This window comes from Dryobates pubescens, chromosome 11 (genome assembly GCF_014839835.1).
Source record: "Dryobates pubescens isolate bDryPub1 chromosome 11, bDryPub1.pri, whole genome shotgun sequence".
NCBI lineage: Eukaryota > Metazoa > Chordata > Aves > Piciformes > Picidae > Dryobates > Dryobates pubescens.
The window spans coordinates 29,452,745-29,475,115 of record NC_071622.1 but is presented as its reverse complement, the minus strand read 5'-3'; the positions used below and the strand labels follow the sequence as shown (position 1 = coordinate 29,475,115).

Sequence of the window (22,371 nt, the reverse complement as noted above, 5' to 3'; positions counted from 1 at the left end):
GCACAACTGAGAAAGGTGAAGTCCTGTCTTTATATCCTTCATGAGCATTTCTGGAAGCACAATTTATCCAGTTATCCTGATTTTCCATTTATGTATGAAGAGAATGTTTTCACTTCATCTGTGCTTACTGCTTGTTGCCCTTCTATTGACATATTAGATGTAGTAAACTGCAATAATCAACATCTAATAATAATATCAACACAACACATCTTTCTGTGGTTGATAATTGATCTCTTTGGCTTCTGCTTTACTTCTAGGTCCTCAACCAGATCAAACAACCCAAGTCTTCAACAAAAGTACCAGTCAACTTCCAGGAGATCCCCTTGGTGCCAGCACCTACTTACCTTTCTCCAGAGGCAGAAGTCACTAGCCATAGTATGAAGCAGTTGTTTTTTTCCACCAATCCAGTGGATCTTTAGCACACTAATCCAGGACATATCTATTTTGTTTTCTAGATATCTTTTGCTAAATGTTTTCCTTTGAAAATCCAATAACCTATTTTAAGTTATTTTATGAAGTGCTTGTATTTTTATCTCATTTTTACAATTTATGAGAGCTTAAAGGTATCTTTGCTTGCTTTTCTTGACTTTGACTTACAAAAGCATTGTTTCTCTTTTTAATTATAACAGAAGGAAAGGCAATCTGGGACATCCTGTCCATCCCATGCTGCTGGAACATAGAATCATTTTGGTTGGAAAAGACCTATAAGACCAGAATCCAACCATTATCTGACGCTACCAAGTCTGGTGCTAACCCTTGAAACATGGCCTTATCTGTCCTGAATGGACTGCACCTTGCATTGGTTGTCCTTCCAGGCATTTACTCTGAAGATTTACTCCCAGAGCTCCAGAGTCATTCTCATTTAGAGACTTCAGAAGTAAATCAGAGCAGTCTTTTTGCTCATTTTAGATTGGTAAAGGTGGAGAGCAAAATACAAGAGCTTCATTAGTTGCTCTCATACAATTCTTTTGATGGTTTTCATTTTCTGATCAATTAGTGTGACTTCTTTCTCTGCCTTTCCATATTCTCAGACATCCTTCCATCTCCATTGTCTGTGGATCCAGCAACGTGTCCTATAGTTTCAGGGCAGGAGATGACTATAGAGATATCTAAGGGTCGATCAGGCCTAGGACTCAGCATCGTCGGGGGGAAAGACACTCCACTGGTGAGTTTCTGTTAAACTAATATTTACTGTCTCTTGAAGGAATAGAAGACATAGAAAACATAGAAGTTACTGATGCCATTAATCTGTAATTGCTCTAATAAATTGTTCAGTACAGGGAGGATAAACCAGCAACTACAATCTCCAATACCAGATTGATAATTTTGCCTTTTGCAGATCAGTTGTTTTCTGTTCATGTTTAAATTGAAAGGTTTGTGTTTCAGTCATGCATTTTTGGCAGATATGTTTTCTTTCTTAACCACTGTGACTTGAGAGTTTCAAGCAGGTAAGTTACCAGAATGGTTGGACTAGAAATGAATGTCACAGAGGTAGAGCTACTTCAGCAAGGTTAAGACCTCTGTCTGGAGAGCATAAATGCAAAAGCTGTTGCTGAACAGAGGTAAACCAAAGGTGATCTTTTGTTGTTTTGTGTCTTTTTGCTTAATCTTGCTCTTGGTTATGCTGTTTGGTTTTTTGTTTGTTTTTTTTTAAATGTCTTCAACTACATTAAAATGTATGAGTCCAAGTGTGAAGTCATCAAGTTAAATTATGCTAAACCCTTCTCTGTCTCTGTTTCCACTCCACTTTCCATGTAAGAGGTGCTGTGTCACAGTACAACAGAATGTCAGACTGGGTGTTTTAAATGTCAAATTCCGTTCTTTCAGTAAACAAGTCTACTGCAGAGGTGTCTTTACTGGGGTCTCCTGAATCCCCTGCTTAAGACAATAGAGCTGCCCTGTTACATGTAATTGTTCCCAAAAATATGGTGGTGTATCATTAAGCAGTGAAGTTCTGAGAGCATCAGCAGCTACAAACAGTTGAAGTATTACACTAAATCCTTTTCCAAACCATCAAAAACTAAGGAGGAAAAAAAAAACAAACCAACAAACAGGGAAGTTGAAACAATAAAAGAAGGTTTCATTTTGCAATATTAAACCTGGAACTGGAAAAGGTTCAGCTTTTGGTCCCATTTATCCAAATCTCCCATTAGGGTTTGGATGAATTGTTCTGTTTGACATGGAGAGAGATCTGAGTTATGCTGAAGGCTCAAATCCTCCTTTATAGTTTTCACTCTGCCTAGCCATGTGCCATGTTGTACCCAAACTTTTTTGTCAAGATCTTCGTTGTTGAGTAAATTCAAGTAAGAATTTCAACATTAGTCATCTCTCTGCTTTTTCATTTAACTGGATTTTGGAAATAATGCATGGCAGCCTGTCAGACACAATCTGGTACATGTCTTTCATGAGATTTTAATATAAATAAATGAAAATTATAAATGTCTGCTTTACAGAGCAGATGAAGAAAATGCAAAGGATTTTATTCCTTAAACTGAGTAAATGGCTTTGGTTAAGTATACTTTCATTTGTTTACTCATTAAAGGCTCCTCCTAGGGTTTCAGTAAGTGATGAGAAAGCTCACTTCAGAGTGTTTTGGATCTTTCTTAAACACTTGATGTACAGTCCCAGCTTTTGGAGTAATAACTCTGACAGCCCACTAATGGGACACACTGTTTCAGGATGAAATATTGAATGCAACTTTTAAGTCATAATCTTAGGAATCTCATCAGAAACCAACAAGTAGAGGCTTGGAAAATACAGCCTGTGAATATGGAGGTGAATTGATTCAGGAGGTTGGGAAGTTAAATAGTTGAGAAGATGACCATCCCATTAAACTTTCAAAGTCTTTCCTGTATTTTAAGTCAGGACTGTGGCTGTGTGCTCAGGGAAGCAGGAGAACATCAGATGGAAAGAAGTGCTTGTATTAATGACATGGGGAAGAAAGGATTGTCCTTGAGAGTTGTCTTCATGTTGTTTATCTTCCAACTGCTGTAGCCCTCAAGCAATCCTATTTAATTTTATTTGGTTGATTTTTTTTCATTTTTTTTCCCCTCACTGTCTTTCATTTCCCCTTCCCACGTACCCCTGAGAGAACACAACACATGGCCTCTACTTTAAAGCAATTAAACTGCAGAATGGAGCTGGCTGAAGTACAGTCCTCTATATTTGTGAGAAGAGATTTTTTTTTCTTGGTTGTAGGCCAATCAAACTTGTAAAAATAACCTCAGAGGGGGAATTTAAATGGGAAAAAAAAAACAAAACCAACCAAAGTGTTTTCAGAAACATCGCAAAATGAGGTTTGAGGCTTTGACTCTGCTCCCCAGGACACCATCCTGCCCTCTTGTCCTCCCAGTTGCAAAATTGTATATAAATTCTTGTCAGCTCCACCACCACTAATGGCAGCCATAAACCTGACAGGGGTGTCATTGTCACTCAGCAGCTGGCAGTGCTCCTGGGATGCCTGAACCACTCCAGCTGCAGGATGCTCAGGCTTCATGAATGCTGCAGACCTGTTTGGGCAGTGCCTGCAGTGCAGCTTCAAGAGCTGCAGGCACCACAAACCCAACCTGCTGGGCAGGATACTGCTGCTTGGGCTGCTAACTCTGAGCATGGACAAGCTGTGGCTCTTAGACATGGAGTTCAGCTTTCAGGCTTTTTCAGTTCACAGGAGCAGGCCATTGCTGACATGGACAAGTGGCTCAAGGATGCACCAGCTGGGACCTTGTGGGTCTGGGATGCTTAACGGACCCTGTAGGATACAGGACTGGCAGCACCAGATAGTCCAGTTGTTAACCATAAATTTAGGAAATATTCCTCAGTTATACTGCTTTTGGTTCTTTGCATTCTGCATAAATTGTTTCAAAGCAAGTAATTTATAGAGTCATAGAATCATTAAGGTTGGAAAAAACGTCTAAGATCAAGTCCAACTGTCAACCCAGCACCGCCGTGGCCACTAAAACATGTCCTGAAGTGCCATGTCCGCATGTTTTTTGAACACTTCCAGGGATGGTGACTCCACCACCTCCTTGGGCAGCCTGTTCCAGTGCCTGACCACTCTTTCAGTAATGAAGTTTTTTCTAATATCCATCTTAATATCCATCTTAAAGTTCCCCTTGCGCAAGGGCCGTTTCAGTTTTAGTTTAAAGTAATGGGTTGTTTCCTCCAGAACTGTGTTGCTAGAAAGTTTCATATTAAATGATCTGAGAACAGAGCATCAAGGTGTCTTTTGAAAGGAAGTGTCCTGGTACTCCTCCAGAGGGGCATGTAAGGTTAAATCACCCAAACCCTGTGTTGCCTTGTCCGGTTAGCAATCTGGAATGAGCCATTTTCTATAAATCAGGTTTGTCAATTGACAGGGATTTTATTCTTGACAGTATGTGGAGAAAGCATCATTCTGAGACACAAACATTTTCTTAGTAGGTGAGAGCTCTGGTTTGCTTCCAGCTGAATAATTTGGCAATGGTTGAGTTGATTACTCATAGTTATTGACTTGGTATTTGCTGCCCGGGTGATTAAGATGCTCAGACATGCCAGAAGGGATTCAGCAGTTTCAAGACTGGTGGAGGCTGGTACAGGGACATTTCCCCCCAGGCAGAGTTAGCAAACCTTGGGAGGGTTTGAAACCACGGTTAAGTACTGAAGAGACACCTGCCATATAAAAGCAAAAGGATTGCAGGAGCAGGAACCATGAGGCTCTTTGGAGATGAAGTAGCCTGGAGATGGTAATCATCTGAACCTTACATAGAAAGGAAGGAGAGAAACATATTTTATTGTGTCTTTATTCAAAACAGCAGCAGACCTCTTCTGCAGAATTTTTATACTGGGTTATCTACTTTGAATTTGGCAAATTTATTTATTTTTTACTTTTGCTTTCAGCTGACCTTAATAAAAAGCATTTTTGAGGCCATGAACAAACTTTCAGGTTACTCTGTCTGTAAAATAAAGTGATCCATGAAGCTTGGGAACTGGAACACTTTAGCAGCGCTCCAAAATGTAACAGAATATGCCTGTGCTCAGCTAACACTAGTTGGTGTGAGTGCTGGTTAAGCTGGAGTCACAGGGGGGGAAAAAGCTTTTTTAATCACCTCAGTTAGCCCAGAAGGTTTTCTGGCTGGCAGAGGAGGAGCAGGGGGAGCTTCATGGTGGTGGGGATGCAGTTTGACAGAAGAATATTTAGATGCATTCTGTCAGTCCAGGTGAGTCATACCTTGCATAAACCCCATCTGTTAAGGAAGGGCAAGGGAATAATCAAGAAAACTGACTTTAAATTGCAGCTGTTCAAGCCCCGATGTTTGCCCCTGGAGCTGTGAGGGCTAATTACCCTTCTAGGATCTCCACGCTGCCAAGAGCAGGCTGTTAGTAATACCAAAGCCAAAGCTGATATCTCTGTTTTGTGCCATACTGCAGTCAGCAATGGGAACCTACCTAAACATGAAGACTAATGCAACTTCCATGTCACTAAACAAAAAACTTCTCCCCTGGCTGAGCTTTCTTCCCTTCTCCTCACCTCAGTTATATTCAGATTCAGACAAAAATAACTTCATCAGTTGTAGACAGTAAAGGTCTAAGCAACTTCCTGGACGGTCATGAAGTTCAGGTAAGACTGAAAGGATTCTAGTGGAATCTGCTTACTTTGTAACTACAAATGAAAAGGAAGATACTGGCCTCAGGAGAGTGTCAGCATTATATTGGTTATAGGTACTGTTAAGTTTATCACACAGTGAGTGGAACAATAGAATGAAAAGCCATAATAGAAGTCCAAAGATTTTAATTGTGGCTTTGGTATTGTAGAGGAAAAGTTTGTGGTTTGGAGAGAAAAATGTGCAATCACTTCCTAACCATCACCCACATCCATAAAACATAAGGCAATTTAATGACAGAGTGGTAAAAGCAGTTAGCTTGAAATTGTGAGGAATTGCTTTGACTCTTGCTTGGATAATGTTAAAGTGAAGTTGGTGAATTCATCATCATTCCAGAAGGACATTAGCTTAGAACAGCATGAAAAGAACCAAACTGCTTTGTACATCACTTATCCCAAGTGGGAATTGGAGTAGTAAGTTTTGCAAACCATGCCTTTGATGGATCTTTGGCAAGGGTTTAGCTGATTGTACGTCTAGTTTGCGTAGTACTGCCTTGCTTGATGGAGTCGGTGTCTTCCAGGACTGTAAATCAACTATGAAATTTAAGCTAACGATATACGAAAGCAATAGGCCATGTCAGAATGGACTTCAGGAGGATCTTGCTTGCTGCTGGTAGAAACTACTGGCTGTTTGCTTCCTGTCCCCACACATTCAGGATCTCCTGCATTCTTTCTAACCTGTGCTCTATGCTGTACACTGAAAATTGTCATCCCTTTTTTTATTTGATAAAATAATGAGAGTGAGAGAGTTAACATTTTAATATGTAGCTCTGTGTTTTATTATTCCCTCTAAAATGGGCATGTATACTTTGTGAAAAACTTTGGTTTGCTTTGGCATGTGATTCACAGGAACATAGCTCTTTCTATCATTTGGACTTAAGTCATATATTTTTACACTAAACATCTTATTACCTTAGTTTTATTATTTCAGAATCAAAGGAGAGCTTGCAAATGTCTATGACTACAGGCCGAAGGAATGTTAATGAATAGTGCCATTGAATTTTCAGGTTTTAGCTTTTCTGATCTTAGAGAATATAACTGTAAGCAAAAATATTATGCAAGCTGAATAAAATTTAAATAAATAAGGACCAGATGTAACTATAGGGGCCTATAAAATGTAATACAAATATTATCCACTTCCTTAAAATAAATCTGTATTTTAGTATGAAAAATTATATTCATATTGATGTTGTGGATTAATCTTTTTTTTATGAAAGCTGGCAAGGGAACGCCATCTCTTGCAAGGGCTTGTTCTTAAATGGGAAACAGGCCTTTTGTTGTGACCTTGGGTAGAGAAGTTTTCCAGCATCGTGCAATGTAAAGCATTTTTACATTAACACTCTAATACATTTGTACGTTAGAGAGCCTGGTTTATAACAGTAGTGTTTGGCTTAGGCTTTTGGGTGCCTGCTAATAGTTTGTGAATGCTGGCAGTTGCAAAATATTGGGAGTGTGAGAAGGAGGGATGTGCAGCACCATGCATTAGATAAACCCCTTTATGAAGTGGAGGGATTTGCTTGGGGTTGACCTACAGCTTTTGTTGCTGAACTGTTATCTCTTGATTCCATTTGGATCTGCAAATGGAAGATCATAGATCATAATACAAGTGCTGAAACTTCCTCTGCCTACAAGTAACCAGCAGCTGGATTTATTTGAACTACTGGGAGATTCTTCTATGGGGCTGATTATTCAGCAAAATGCACTGGGCAGCTAGCTGATTTCTACTTCATCTGTGAACCAGTCTATAAAAATGAAATGACAATTTTATTACTCTGGACAAAATATTATAAAAGTTGAAAAGGAAATGACTAATGATACCGTACTTGCCCTGGGAAAGAGATAAATCTGTAATCCTGCAGTCAGCAAAACTCCTCGGAGCTTGATTATCTTTAATCGCAGAAACACAGAATACATCCGGTTGGAAGTAACCTCAAAGATCATCTCGTCCAACCTTCGACCCACCACCAAAGGGTCAACACTAAACCATGTCCCTGCTTGAACACCTCAAGGGATGGTGATTCCACCACTATCCTGGGCAGACTATGCCAATGTTTAATAACCCTTTCAGAGAAGAAATATTTCCTAAATCTCCCCTGATGCAGCTTGTAACCATTTGCTCTGGTCCTGTCACTTGACACCAAGGAGAAGAGGCTGCCCCCTCCTCACTTCAGCCTCCTTTCCGGTAGTTGTAGAGAGTGATGAGGTTTCTCCTCGGCCTCCTCTTCTCCAGATGCTCCTCTTAGGCCATGTGCTCCAGGCCCTTCACCAGCCTCATTGCCCTTCTCTGGACAGGTTCCAGCACCTCAATATCCTTCCTGTAGTGAGGGACCTAGAACTGGTGCTGAATGCTAATTTAGTATAACATTTGCAGCTATGTAGCAAATTTGTTGAAACTATGTAATATTAGCTTACAAAAACATGACTTGTCAACCAAGACAGAAAACGTCTTTTCCTGAGTGTTGTTTTATATGTACCTTACGTTTGTGCTTCCTCAGGAAAGTGTTCTAATCCATGCAGAAAGTTTAATTTCTTACCCCAAGTACATAATTATGGGCAGTGGTGAGATTCCTTCACCTAACTACAGAATCACAGAGTGTTAGGGGCTGGAAGGGACCTTGAAAGGTGATCCAGACCAACCCCTCTGCCAGAGCAGGACCACCTAAAGTAGTTCACACAGGAACACTTCCGTGTTGTTTCTGAATGTTTCCAGAGAAGGAGACTCCACAACTTCTCTGGCTAGCCTGTTCCAGGGCTCTGTCACCCTCACAGTGAAAAAGTACTTCCTTGTGTTCACATGGAACCTTCTCTGCTCCAGCTTGCACCCATTGCACTGTTGTCCTATCATTGGACATCACTGAGCAGAGCCTGGCACTGTTCTCCCAACACTCACCCTTTATATCTTTATAAACATGAATGAGGTCACCCCTCAGTCTTCTCTTCCCCAAGCTAAAGAGACACAGTTCACTCAGCCTTTCCAACAGTTTGCCCTGCCTGCTTTCTAGCACTGTCCAGCCACATAGATTCCCAAAAATCTGGTGTCCCTGCATTGACCTGGGCTTTCATCATTGTCTGTGTGTGCTCAGTGTCTGGGAAACAGGAGCTTTTCCACATATAATGCTCCCATGGTCTGGGACAAATGGCTGGTGGTAGATAGCCTTGTAGCCAGAGGGCACAGCTGTGGGTCTGGTTTCTACTCTCAGGGCTGTCTGAAGGATTCTTTTGTCTAAAGACTGCAACCTTAAAATGCATATCTTAGAAAAAATGGTCTGGGGTTTTCAAAACAACTCATTTCTGAATATTTTACCCTCTTACCCGGTGTCACTCTGTGCTGGTGATTATTCAGTCCTCATCATGTAGTGGTTCACCTTACTTCTGTGACTACCTTTGATCCTATTAAAATAAAGACTGGATCTCATAACACAGCAAAGATAAACTCAAATCAGAGCTAATATTAGCTCAGATAAAGAAATGGCTTGTTGTGACTGATCTGCAGTAGTTAAGGATCCTGCACTATTCAAGAAGCCTCTTTAACCAAAATTCAGACCATTCTCTTGTCAAATCCAGCCAGCGCTCTGTGTGTGTGGGTTTCTCTACTCCAGTTCTTTTGAATGCTCTTGCATAGTGATCCACCTTTTGTCATGGTAGAACTTCATCAATCTATCCACAGTATTTAATGTTTGAGCCTCCTTCATGTCTTCTGTCCTTTTACTCTCTCCACTCCCAGCATTTACAAGTAACAGTCTGGAGGCTGGTTTTCAATGGTGAAGGGCACCTGTGTTGCAAGCTGCTGCTTGTCCTTCTGAAGAACAGCTGCATAGAAGAAAAGAAACACTGAAAGACTGGCTCAGAAGCTATAAACTTGCACAAAGCATGTGAGAAGTCCAAGCCTGAAGCCAGACAGCTTGTGAGACTTTCTCACCACTGTTTATGGTCCTGCAGGCTTTAAGGTTCACTTGGCCAGTGATTTTCCTGAATAGGAAGCTGAGTTTACCACCTTTCTCGCAAAGGGTCAGTCAAAACAGTGCTATTTGGTCATTGCCTGGGGTCTTTGCCATGGCAGTTCTTAATTATCAAGATACAAAGATTAAACTGACACTCTTAGTGAACACTTGCATTTCTATTTGTGCTCTCTGCTGATGGGTGAGTGTGATATTATTTCCCTACCAGCTCTCTGAAGTCGTTATAACTCAAGCAGAAAAAAAATCCATGGCTTGAGGGGGAGTTGAGATCTGATTTCCCAAGAGTTCAGGGTTGCTCCGCTCCCTCAGATGGAAGGCAGTGCAAGTGCACATTTTACAAGTTGTGCTTTCCGTAAGTGGATTTTTGGATTGGTGCTAATTTCTATGAGGTTATCTTGCCCTTACTGCTCAGTAGTCCTCACCAGCATTGTTCTTCAAGGTGTCAGTTAAGGTTCCATGATTTCTTGTCTACCTTTTCTTCCACAACCAAAACCTCACTTTGTCAGTCAGTGTAAGAGTTGTCACTCATGTGACTTCCCTTTGGTGAAGAAGACTGTGCTATCACAGTGTTATCCTGCTGGTGGGGCTGTAACTGTCCCACAGCTCAAGTCTGAATCTTACAGCATACTGTCTTGTGTACCTCTTGGCAGGCTCAATAAGTATTACCACTTGAGAACAGATTTGGTGCACGTTATACACAAATCAGGCCTGCTCTTGCTATGTTTGGGAACTTGGCTTGCAGATGATTATTTTTAACCATACAGTATAGATAACACAGCTGGTGAAGGTTCTTCTGAGGAGCAGCTGAGGGAGCTGGGATTGTTTAGTCTGGAGAAGAGGAGCCTGAGGGGAGATCTTGTTCTCCACAACTCACTGAAAGGAGATTGTAGTGAGGTGGATGTTGTTCTCTCAAGTAACGCATGATAAGACAAGAGGAAAGGGGCTCAAGTAGCACCAGGGGGAGGATTAGGTAGGATATTAGGAAGAGTTTCTTTCTTGAAAGAGTTTTCAGGCTGCCCAGGGAGGTGGTGGAATCACCATGCCTGGAGGTGTTCAAAAAACATATGGACGTGGCACTTTGGCACATGGTTTAGTGGTCATGGTGGTGTTGGGTTGACAATTGGATTTTGTGATCTTAGAGGCCTTTTCCAACCTTAATGATTCTATGGTTCTCTAATAATATCACTGGACTGGACTGCAGACCTTTTAGTATAAGCACATTCAGCCCAGGATGACAACCTCAGCTATAGCAGACATTCCCCCCTCTTTTGTCTTTCAGTGTTGTCACAGTTGGATACTTTAAGGTTACACCTGTGAATGTGGACTTTGTTTAGCATAGGAAAATGCTGCTTATATGCCCTGGCTTGTATTCCTCATCCTTCCTTCCCATACAAGAAATGTTCTAACTTTGCATTAGTCCCCCATTTGTATAATGGTCCCAGGCTGTTCTTTGTCAAAATATACAAAGATTAAAGCTCCAGTTTGTTGAATGGATTTGTAAACCTTGTGAAGTATGTGCTTTCAGCAGCTGTTTCTTTAAACAACCACGTTCTTGATAGGAGAGCATTTTTATTTCCCCCATCTACGGGAACAGTTTTTGTGAGTCTGCCAAGCTATATCATGGAGTGCTATATAATCTATATGAAACTGGTACCTGGAGGGATGGGAGTGAAAATGCATCTAGAATCACCAGGAATTCACAGCCTCTAGTTGAACACTGATGACACTCTCCCTTCCTTCCTCTTGATTCATCAATTGATTTTGAGCTATTTAGGCCTTGAGTTCTAGAGATATCAAGCACCCGACTAGATATGAAGCTGGTGAGCAGGAACTGAAGATGTTCAGCTACCAAAACTCATCCTTTAAATAAACATTTTGTATTGTTTTAGTCAGGATAGATTCTGTTCTTTTCCTGAGGCACTGAGAAGGATGTTACAGCTTAAATCCAGACCATGTCATAGAACCATGGAGTTGTTTCAGTTGGAAAAGACTCTAAGATCATCAAGTCCAACTGTCAACCTAGGGCCATCATGGCCATTAAACCATGTCTTGAAGTGCTATATCCACATTTTTCATGTCCACCTGAAAGAAGATTGAAGTGAGGTCAGTGCTGGTCTCCTCTCCCATGTAACTAGTGATAGAATAAGAGGAAATTAATTTAAGGAAATTGTAGAGAGCAATGAGGTCTTCCCTCAGCCTTCTCCAAACTAAACATCCCTAGTTCCCTGAGCCACACCTCACAAGACTTGTTGTGCAGATCCTTCACTAGCTTTGCTGCCCTTCTCTGGACATGCTCCAGCAACTCAATGTGAGTCCATCCAGTTTAGGGCTTGCTTAGATGGAGTGTGACATTACATCTCATTACTGCTTAAACTGCTTTAAGATGTTCATGGACTTAAAAATGTTCAGTAACATCAGTAGTTTGGGTTTAGTGATTTGTCACGGATGATCAAAACTATCAGAGTCTTATCCAGATCCAGCTAGATCCAATGGAAAAAGATAACTTCTGGGATAAATGTACTTTGAGCTGATCCCAGAAGTGTTAAAGATGCCTGTTTGTCATAGTTTATAGGCCAAGAAAGGTGAGACTCTCATATTTATGCTTATGGACTATTTAAAAATCAGGGACACATTGCTTCATTCTGGTTTTAATTGATTTGATAAGGCTGATTCAATTATACTGCTTTGAAAAAATCGTCTAGTTAAGCAAAACAGTGCTTTGGCAGATCAGTGAGAAGTTTCCTTCTGCAGGGAAGGCACAGACTGAACAGGAATGTACCTCTTCATGCCATATGTATTTTTAGTTCTAGGTCTGGCTTCTAATGCATGCAGGAACCGCAGGGTAGTGCTGAATTGTTGCCTTTTCAAATAGATGATGCAGATTGTTCAGTCTGATAGTGTTTGGTGGTTCCTGAATCTGAGCTTTAGGTATGTGCAGTTTTACATTTCATAATGCAGTGTTGGCAACAGCTGGTGACTCCAGTTTGATGACCATCTTTACTGTGACCACAAATGGAAAACAAACTCAAAGAAATGTGATTGAAGGTTCCTTGCTCAGAGGTTAGGAAATACCAGATTAATCACAGTATGAAAGTGCTTGCTTTGACCATCTTGGATGTGTGCCCAGCCTGCTGTTACGTGGTCACGTTGCCATTTTTCTACTAAACCTCATCTTCATCCATGGCCCTGGTGTGTCCTAGTTGAATGATGCTACCTTAACAAGCTGGTCAATATTTTATGCTATCTCATTAAGCCATTTTTAAGTGCCTTACTTTGTAAAAACATTTAAAAAACTAGAAGTGAAGTGTGCTGTGGAGATTCTAAACCACAGACTCAGCTATTTTTTTCAGTTACCCATGATCAGCCTCAGGTGAAAAAATATACATCACTGTCACCCTCCTGGCTTTCACCCAGGCAAAAGTCTCTTCTGTTGACTTAGAGTTATATGATCATTTCCAAAACAAAGGTAACCTAAAAACCCCAAACCAAACAACCGAAAACCCACAACAACCAAAACCCCACAACTGAGCAAAGATCTAAGACATGTAGCAGAGGATTTTGGCAATGCTGCTGAGATGGATGTGCATGTGTTACTCTGTTCCACTGCTTAATAGCTGCTTCAGCTATTTCAGAAAACCCTGCAGTTGTCAGTAGTGTGTCTGCGTGTGTGTATACATATATGTGTGTGTATATATATATATATATAATTTTTTTCTTAATCAAACTGTTCTTTTGATTTTCTTAATTACCTTGTTACACAGCTTATAGTATTTTGCCTTCATTTATGTAGATTGAAATCTTCTCCCACATCTGGGACACTTTTATCAGCTGTAATCCATTTGTGATTAGAATCCTCCAGGCTTTTTCTTGCTGACTGGTGACTGTGTATCAAAGAGGGGAGCCTGTGACAGTGATGCTGTGCTCCAGCAGCAGCAGGGCAGCTGTAGATACAAGTCCACATCATTAAATAAGGTGTAGTGGGAATGAAAAAGAATAATGCTCTCAATGTTGTCTTGATCAGAGGCGCTAGCTTAAGGGCATTTGAGTTTTCTCTCTGTTCAACATGCACCATGTGTGCTGGGAAAGGATTGTGGCAACATGGAGGGGGGTTAACTCAGTGATGAGAGATGTAGTATCTAACGGTGTTTTCAAAACACCAAGGTACTTTGTTCTACCCCAGCAGCTATTTCCTGCTCCTGCTCCAGGAAGGTGGTGCACAGCAGGGCTTGCACGCTGCTAACCTCACTGCCTTTTGTTGCAAACGCTGCGCAAAGGCTCCTCTTTGACTTCTGCTTCAGGCTGGTGAGGGAACTTCACAACCATAGTGGTTTTGAAGGGCCTGTTAGCCTGAGAATGAGTCATCCAAGACCTACCTGTCTAATTGAAAATCACCCCCTTCTTATCCCGAGCCGCTGTAGAGTTTGCAGCAAAGCCAGTTCTGCTGGAGGCTAGTGTTTGCTTGGTTACGCTGGAGAAATCACAGTTCACTGTCCCATCCTGATAGCTGTCAGGACTGCAGCTGAAGAGGTGTAGCAGGATGTTCACCTATTTGTTTCAGGGGGAAATAAAACCAACAAACCAGAACAATGCAAAGGGAAAGCACCAGCAAGAGAACAGTATGTTCTTTGTAATGCTTTTTCTTTGGGGACATCTATTGCTGGCAATAAGATTAAATCACTGAAACCTTCCCTGAAGCTACATCTGCCACTGCCTACATTTTCCAACCTCAGTAATAAACTAACATTTGCCATTGTTCCTTTCTTCTGGATTTCATTTCTTACAGATTTAACCAGCGCTATTTACCACAAGGCATTCAGCTCTTGCTTAAAGCTGAGTTCTGTGCCAAGTCCCTAAAAATATTCATAGCTCCAAAGAATCTGGTTTTAAATAATATCATAAAAAAGTAGATGATATTAACACAGTGGTTCACACGGAGTTCACGTCCTGCTAATGCCAGTGTAAAAAAGTGATGGAAGCCTAAGAAGCTTTAGACAAGGCTACCCTGAAGTGGTGAACAAAATCCTCTTTACTGTTCTACTGGCTATCTGTATTTTGGTCATGGCAGTTAATTTCTTATCCCAAAATATTCAAGTAATACCTAAAGCTATTACAGCCTTGCTCCTCCTGCCATGGAGTGCTGTGCCTTTTTGCTGTAGGGCAGTGAGTTGTGTGGGGCAGGTCATGGCTGCTTGTTTGGGGGGTATTAGAAGGGCGGATTCACACCACCCTCTTCTTCCCACAGGATGCCATAGTGATCCATGAAGTGTATGAAGAAGGGGCAGCAGCCCGAGATGGCAGGCTTTGGGCCGGGGATCAAATTCTGGAGGTAAATGAGTCTCTCTCTATGTATATTCTTGGTTGTACCTTTGTTGTGTATGCTTTAGTGCAGCCCAGGGAAAGAGAGCTCATTGAGTAGCATCTGTACCCAAAGCTTCTTTTCTGTCACCAAGAACATCCTGGCAAATTCATATTTCCTTCTATATTCATATAAACGGAAGGTACAAATTGAGAATATATTAAATTTAATTGAGCAAGGCAGTTCTCAAATTACATAGTTCAGCTGTCATGTCCAATAGCTCAGTATTATTCATCTGTTTAATCTTTCATTTGAAGCCTGCTCCAGTATCTCTGTGCTGCTTGAAAGGGAGCACCGAGCTGGGAGAACATAGGGCAAGAGGGTAAGGGTGGCCACAGCCTCACCAGCAGCATCCCTGCTGCAAAACTCAGCACCCACGTAGAGCATTGCTGGGGGAGCTTCAGGCCGTGGCTCATAAAACCAGACAACACACAGACTTATTTCTGTCATAAGTGCAGTGTTCTTCCCACAAAGAAGCCTGGAACTGGAGGAGGGAAAGGGTTAAGAGAGAAGTGTTGGTCTGCAAATGGAACTTGCGTCAGGCAGGGGTTCAGCGCAGCTGCTTGCAGCGTCTCGCTGTCAGATCAGGACAAATTCCCAGCATGGCCATTAAGGCTTTGGTGTGTAGGGTTAGAAAAATAGCAAGGGGTACTTGGGGAGTTGTCTTTACAGCTCTTTCACTGAAAATACTGTATTTTCTTTTTAGCGTTTAAGACTGAATGTTGTTTTCATTTTATAAATAACTGTGTATTACCAGAGCACAATAATTACGGGGTAAAAAGGGGGAAGGTTAATTAATTCTTCTCTGGCCAAACAGGAAAGTGCTAATGTTTGTGTGCCACAATATTGTTATTATTTCAGCTTTTAAAAGCCCTACTAATGAATCAAAAAGACAACTCTGAATTACTTTCAGATTATGATGATAAAGTCGGTGTTGAGGAAAGGAGGCCGACGCAGTATGTAAATAAATGTGTGCAGAACTAGTACAAAAGATGATAATTACTATAGATTAGGCTTAGTTATCATAATGTAAAATCAAGAATTATTATAACTTTGCATATCTAGAAATACTGAGAAATATTACCATTATCTTAAAACTTACTATGTAAGTGGATTAACATTGTTCTGTTGTTTGATAGCAGTTCATGCTACTGCTTTAAAAGGCTTCCCAGAAGTATTTAAGCATTGATTTTATTATTTTTCTTATTAAGAAATTAAATATGATTTTATCAAGAGGAAATTGGCAGACACCTTCAAAGGGCATCTGTGGATCATGCTTGGTAAAATGAAGAGATTAAGTTTCATGTTCCAACAGTGGGGTTTTTTTAATACTTGAGCATTTCAGTCAGAACTTCTTGTTCTGTCTGGTGTTGCTGAAATGCTGAAACCTTTTCAGGTTATGCTAAGTGTAACCGAGTGCTGCAGCAGCGGTCTTGTGTGCCATCTATTGGAACAAAGCAAAATAACCACTTTGTAGGTCCTTCCTGGCCTCTGCCGTTCCCACTTGCTCATGTTTCTGATTCTTTTTCTGGCTTCAGCTTGGTGAAGCTGGGGGAGAAGGAATCTGAGCAATAAGAGCAGATCTAGGAAGCTCAAAGGAGCACGACCCACTTTGTCTAGTTGTAAGAAAGAGGCATTGTTTGAGGTTCTATCATTTAGAAAGCGGGGAAGAACACCCACAAAACTTACATGCCAGATGTTTTGATTATTGTGATTTACTCCACAAAGCACCAAACTCACTCTCAGTAGGAGATCCAGAAGCTCAACTCTCTGGAAATGGGAGCACTAGATTAGAGTGCCAAGGCGTGTCAATTTGACAAATTTCTCCTGTCACAAAAAGGGAGAGTGTGATGAAAAGATCATTTATACATGTCATTTGGAAAGAAAACACTGATTATTCCAGGTGAATGGGATCGATCTGCGCAATGCCAGCCATGAAGAAGCTATCACCGCCCTGAGACAGACTCCCCAGAAGGTGCAGTTGGTTGTTTATAGAGACGAAGCACATTACAAAGACGAAGAAAACCTGGAGATTTTCTATGTAGACATACAAAAGAAAACAGGCCGAGGACTAGGGCTCAGCATAGCTGGAAAACGGTAAGAGCGTCTCGCTGACTGGGCTGAACTTCAAATGAGGAATGCTCTGCTTTCTGCTGCATGAACAACTGTAACCATTAAATGGACTGTGGAATCAAGGAAAAGCTCTGTAAGGAACAGAATTTTGGATCTAAGTATTTTCAAGGATGCCATGGGGCTGTGGTCCTGGCTTCCTGGTCAGAACAATGATACTTGTGTATTAAGGGTTGCTGTTGCCTCAGAGAGCTCCTGGTGTGCACAGAGCAGGTGTCCTGGGATCATCTCACTGTTCTGCTGGCTTCAGTGTAGCTTTGTCTTGGGGCTTGGAGGCTTTTCTGATTGCAAAATGGGAACAGAAACCTTCCTGTTTCCAAATACCAGGATATGCCTTTAAATTTATTTTTTTTACCATGAGGGTGGTGAGACACTGGCCCAGGTTACTCAGAGAGATGGTAGATGCCCTATCCCTGGAACCATTGCAGGTCAGGCTGGATGGAGCTCTGGGCACCCTCATGTAGTTGAAGATGTCCCTGCTGACAGAAGGGGTTTTGGATTAGGTGAGCTTTTAAGGTCCTTTATAACCCAAACCATTCTATCATTCTATTAAAACAGATTTGTGAGTTAGCTGTAGCTCCTCAAATTCAGAGGGGCTAGTGTCAGTGGAAGATAAGAAGCTGAGTTAGACTCAAATACTAAATGATACCAAAGTGACTGTACCACACTGCAGACAGCAGTTCTGTGAGCTTGAAACAGAATATGAGATACAGTGGTAGCAGCTGCTTAATAAAATGTGACTTTTTGTTGATGTATTTCTAAACCATTGCTATTAGATCATTGGAAGCAGGGCACTGGTAGATCTAAGCTTTCACTGCAAGAAGAGATTTATGGCCTGACACTGGTGAGCACCCGTTCAGTGTTGGTGCATAAGAGTCATATGGTTCCTCTTCTGTATTGCCATAAAGAATTTATTTTCTCAATTACAAATCATCTTGTCATTATCCTGACTGCTTATGGTCAGTAAAGTTTCTGTGGCAATTTTTTTCACAAGAGTGCCAATGTTTAACCCAGGTGTTGTGAGCAGATTGTGGGCTGGGTAATTAATTTAGCTTATGTAAATTACCCTACAGATGGTAATCACAAGTCTCCAGCCCTCCCATCTTTGCAAAACTTTCTGTACCATTGCTAAGTGCTTCTCTTGTGGGGATTTACACCTTTGAGGTAGCCTGATTTCTGAAGCTGATTGTATGGTACCCAGCTATCATTCAGGTTGTGAAGTGTCGTGTCCTTCAGGGTGAAGGATACCTGGTGCCAAATCTTGACATTGCAGCTGGAACCAGTTCACACCAGCCAGCCTGGGGAGCTGGGACCAGCACAGAGGTGTCTTCAGCCTTGGGAGGGGAGAAGGTTGGAGCTGATAAATAAATTCATTCTCCTTGGCTGCATGGCCTGACGCTCTCACCAGCTTTGCTGCCTGCCTGCTGCAGGTGGACAGCCATGGAGATGGGGTTTCTGTTGCATAACTCATAAGCAAACTTACAGCAGTCTTTCCGGCAGACTTCTCCCTGCTCTTCTGTTGGGGGCCTCCAGAATTCTAGTAAAGAAATTGAGCTGAATCTTTAGGGAGAGCACAGGAAAAACTCTGAGGCTGCATAATTCATATCAGGCATATCAGGAGATAGTTTAACTCCATCTTAGACCCATCCTCAACCTTTTATTCATTCAAGTGGTATTTTTTATGAATCTTTATGGATCATACAGTCAGAACTAACAGTTCAAGGGGGAAGGCAGCATTAAATATAGCAAAATATGCCTTGCTTTTAAAACTCACTGAATTTTTACACTCAAACAGTTGAGTGGGGTGTAAAACTAGTTCCTTCTTCTGCTCACAGGTTTCTTTTAATGTCTCTTAAATGCAAGTAATCTAAATTGGTCTCCCACAGAATATTGGATTGTGTAATTAGCCATATGCTTCTTGCATTGTTAGAAATGGAAGTGGAGTGTTTATCTCTGACATTGTTAAAGGAGGAGCTGCAGACCTAGATGGAAGATTAATTCAAGGAGATCAGATTTTGTCTGTAAATGGAGAGGATATGAGAAATGCCTCACAAGAGACTGTTGCCACTATACTTAAGGTGAGTACATAATGCATTTTAAGGTATTGAATTGCAGTTACTGATACTATGCAAGGTAATTATCCTGGAGTGCTATTCACACATGAGTAGGACAGCTCAAACTGATTACTGACACAGGAATTTCATTTGAAATAACTTTGGGAGATTCACTTAAAATCACTTCTCCATGGATATTTAGAAGTGGGATGATACGAAGTAGGAAAACAAAGACCCTTGTAGCATTTAAGCATTTATTTGAAAATGCAACTGTGTATTTCAGAGGTTAGAAAAATATTTGGAAAGATGAGAGGCATACAAATCAGAACTGAAATAGAATGCCTTTGGCTCTGCTGCACTAACCTGGCAGCTTAATTCCATTTCTGCAAAGCTTTCCTTCTTCCGGCAGTGATTTTATGCTCTGAAGTGGTACAGTCTGGGAGAAGTTGCTTTTTTGCATGTTGCTGCTTGATTCAGAGGAGAGGGCAGAGGATGACCTGGCTGTGAGTGCCTCATGTGAGCTCATCCATACAACATCAGCCTGGACCAGGGATGAAAGGCTGTGTGGAGGCAATGCTGCAGACCCATTTCTATGCACCTAGAGGCAAGGGCTTTTCACCTACCATCACCACTAGTGTTTCTCCATATGATTTCTTCCATTCTTGAAGGAAAAAGATAATTATTTCCTTGCTTTTTCCATTTGGGGTTGGTACCTGGCCAAAAGTTTACCTATTTAAGAATTAGAAATTTGGGCTACAAGGGTTGAATGCATGTGTGTTAAATTCACCCTTTTCTGCAGCATTTTTCCTCTGAAGTGTTTCCCATGAGCTTTGGTGGCAAATGTCTGTTTAAGAGTTGGGAGCTTTATGTTTATTTTTACTGAGTAATTGTCCATCTGCACTTTGCCAGTAGGAAAATTCATACTGGCTTCAGCAACCAGGAGAAACCTCCAGAACAAACCTTAATCCAAGGACAGGCACTTTTCATATTGTCTAAATACAAATGTTAATGTTTTGAGCATTCCTTGTGGTTTTCTTCATGGAGCCACGATGCTGAATATAAACATAATTCTCTCCAGGAGAGCATGAAATATTCTGTATCTACTTTAATATTGTATATTTTATTTCTATTTCTTTTCCAAGTGTGCCCAAGGCCTTGTACATCTTGAGCTTGGGAGATTGCGAGTTGGATCATGGCTGTCATCACGGAAAACATCCCAAAACAGTCAGGTTAGTGACAAATTCAGCTGTAGAAAGTGGAGCTGGGAAGCGCAGGGCACGGGGACAGTGCACAGGAAGGCTCAGCCTTCCACAGACACTTACTGCTGAGGATGTGGAACAAAATACTTTATCACAACAATTTTCTGTCCTGAACTGCAAAGCAAGTGTCACACTGAAAGGCTGCTTAAGTAGAAGTGCTACTTAACAGATATTTTTTGTTGTTTAAGGAGTGTCTTCCTGACACATACCAAAAAAATATGTAATATCTTTCTCAAGCAATGCTGCCCAGAAATAATTTATTTTTTTTAGACCTGCAAAAAATGCTGAATGTCTTTTCTGCAGCTGTTTTGTCAATCAAAACGAGTTAATGAAACTGAACTGTATCTTCGCCTATCTTGTGGCAGAACCACATGAGAGCTGCTTTCCTCTCAAAGAAAACACAGAGCAATTTCCTGCTTCACTTGCTTTTTACCTGAAGCGAGGACAACAATTCATTTTTCAATCAGTGCAGGGCTTTTCCCCTCTCCCTGCACCCCTCAATCAGCTCAGACACTGATACTGTTAGTATTAAAGTCTGAGTACTGCAAGGGGAGAAAAACAAGGCAAGATGACTTAGAAAACTTTTCTTAATGGATTTTCCTTCTGAAGACTGACTGCTATGCTGTTATATGTAAGTTGCCAGTGTCCCTGAGAGAGACAAGCTGTAGTTCACAGCCATGCTATTGCTCTGGAGTATTTTTTTCCCTCTTTGTCCAGGGGCAGCTGTCAGGGACCTGGGAGACATTGCCCACGCACCTCCTTCTCATGCTGATGTGTGAGCAGGCAGAGGAGGCTACTCACCAGTGGGATCAGCCACCACAAATCCTAAAGGAAAGGCTTGAGTTTGGAACTGGAGCTGTAGGAGGCTTAGGGGGGTGTAAGTTAAAGCAGGAATGCTTTTAAGGAGGTCAGTAAGCGGGGAGGCTTGTCCTTGATGTTGTGCATGAACAACCCAACAAGGGTGCCAAAAACCTAGTCACGCGGTGTGATTTCTTGACTTTTGCAAAGGCCAGCAGTGATCCAGCCTGCTGTTTGGGTGGGCGAGGTGCGAGGAAGGGCTAAAGAGCCCCTAGCCATGTGGGAACAGCTGGGCTAAGCCTGGCTTTAAAAATAGTGACTAAATATCATTAGAGAAACATCTGCACCATATGCGGGAGGCAAGGAGAAATGAATGAGCAGAGGAAAATTATGCTGATTGCTTTAAGTAAAGGCAACAGTCTTGAGTATCATTGGGGTTTGGTCATTGCCTCCACGACTACCCTAAGCAAGAGCATTGTAACCAAAAGGCAATGGTTAAGAGTTATCCACCTGGTTTTATTGTGTAAAAAATCATGGCTGAAAAGGAAGCAACATGCTGTAGTATCTAACATGATTCTAGGTAGAAAATCAAATCAGACATCATGCCCTTTTCTTTGTAGCAAAGGAGACTTGTGCAGGAACCTGGCAATGTCTGTATTTCATTTAATGCAAGAAATCTTAATTGCTGTTCTTAACAGAGAGTGATTTGAGAGCTTTCATCTCACTACTTCTGACTTGGTGGTTTTTGAAATACTGAAGAAATGTTTCTCAGCAAAACACTTCTAAGAGTTTTAAAACTATTGGCAGATAATGCAGCAAATCAGCCTGAATGATTTGCACAACTGCAAGCAATGTTTTAGAAGCTTCTGACCAAGAGCAGCCAGAACTTTTGTCCCCAGTTGGCTTTTTTTCTTGGTCCATTGCATACCTTTAATGGTAGAAATTGAAGCCTTGTGGTGCAGGACAGTGATTTCTTTCACGCACATTGCAAATTCTGTTAACTGACCCATGAATTGGCAGCTCGAGGTGGAAATTGTGCTCTGCCTGTTGTTTGTCACTGACAGCTGCACCCTGGTCAGTTGAGATAAATGCTGCCAGAGCTTTTGATTCGCCGCCTTAATGCATTTAGAGGCAGAAAGGTCTGCTGTGGATGGAGGAGTACAGACCAGATCTTTGT

General features: G+C 41.4%; 1 protein-coding gene across 1 annotated transcript in view; it reads left to right on the top strand.

Moving 5' to 3' along the window:
* PATJ (PATJ crumbs cell polarity complex component) overlaps positions 1–22,371 on the top strand; it is a 168,041-nt gene that overhangs the window by 129,431 nt on the left and 16,239 nt on the right. Inside the window, exons 33-38 of the mRNA XM_054165049.1 lie at positions 258–375; positions 1,032–1,165; positions 14,840–14,923; positions 16,857–17,050; positions 19,014–19,161; positions 20,280–20,366. Coding sequence (XP_054021024.1) covers positions 258–375; positions 1,032–1,165; positions 14,840–14,923; positions 16,857–17,050; positions 19,014–19,161; positions 20,280–20,366 — 765 coding nt within the window. The remainder of the gene's footprint in view (positions 1–257; positions 376–1,031; positions 1,166–14,839; positions 14,924–16,856; positions 17,051–19,013; positions 19,162–20,279; positions 20,367–22,371) is intronic.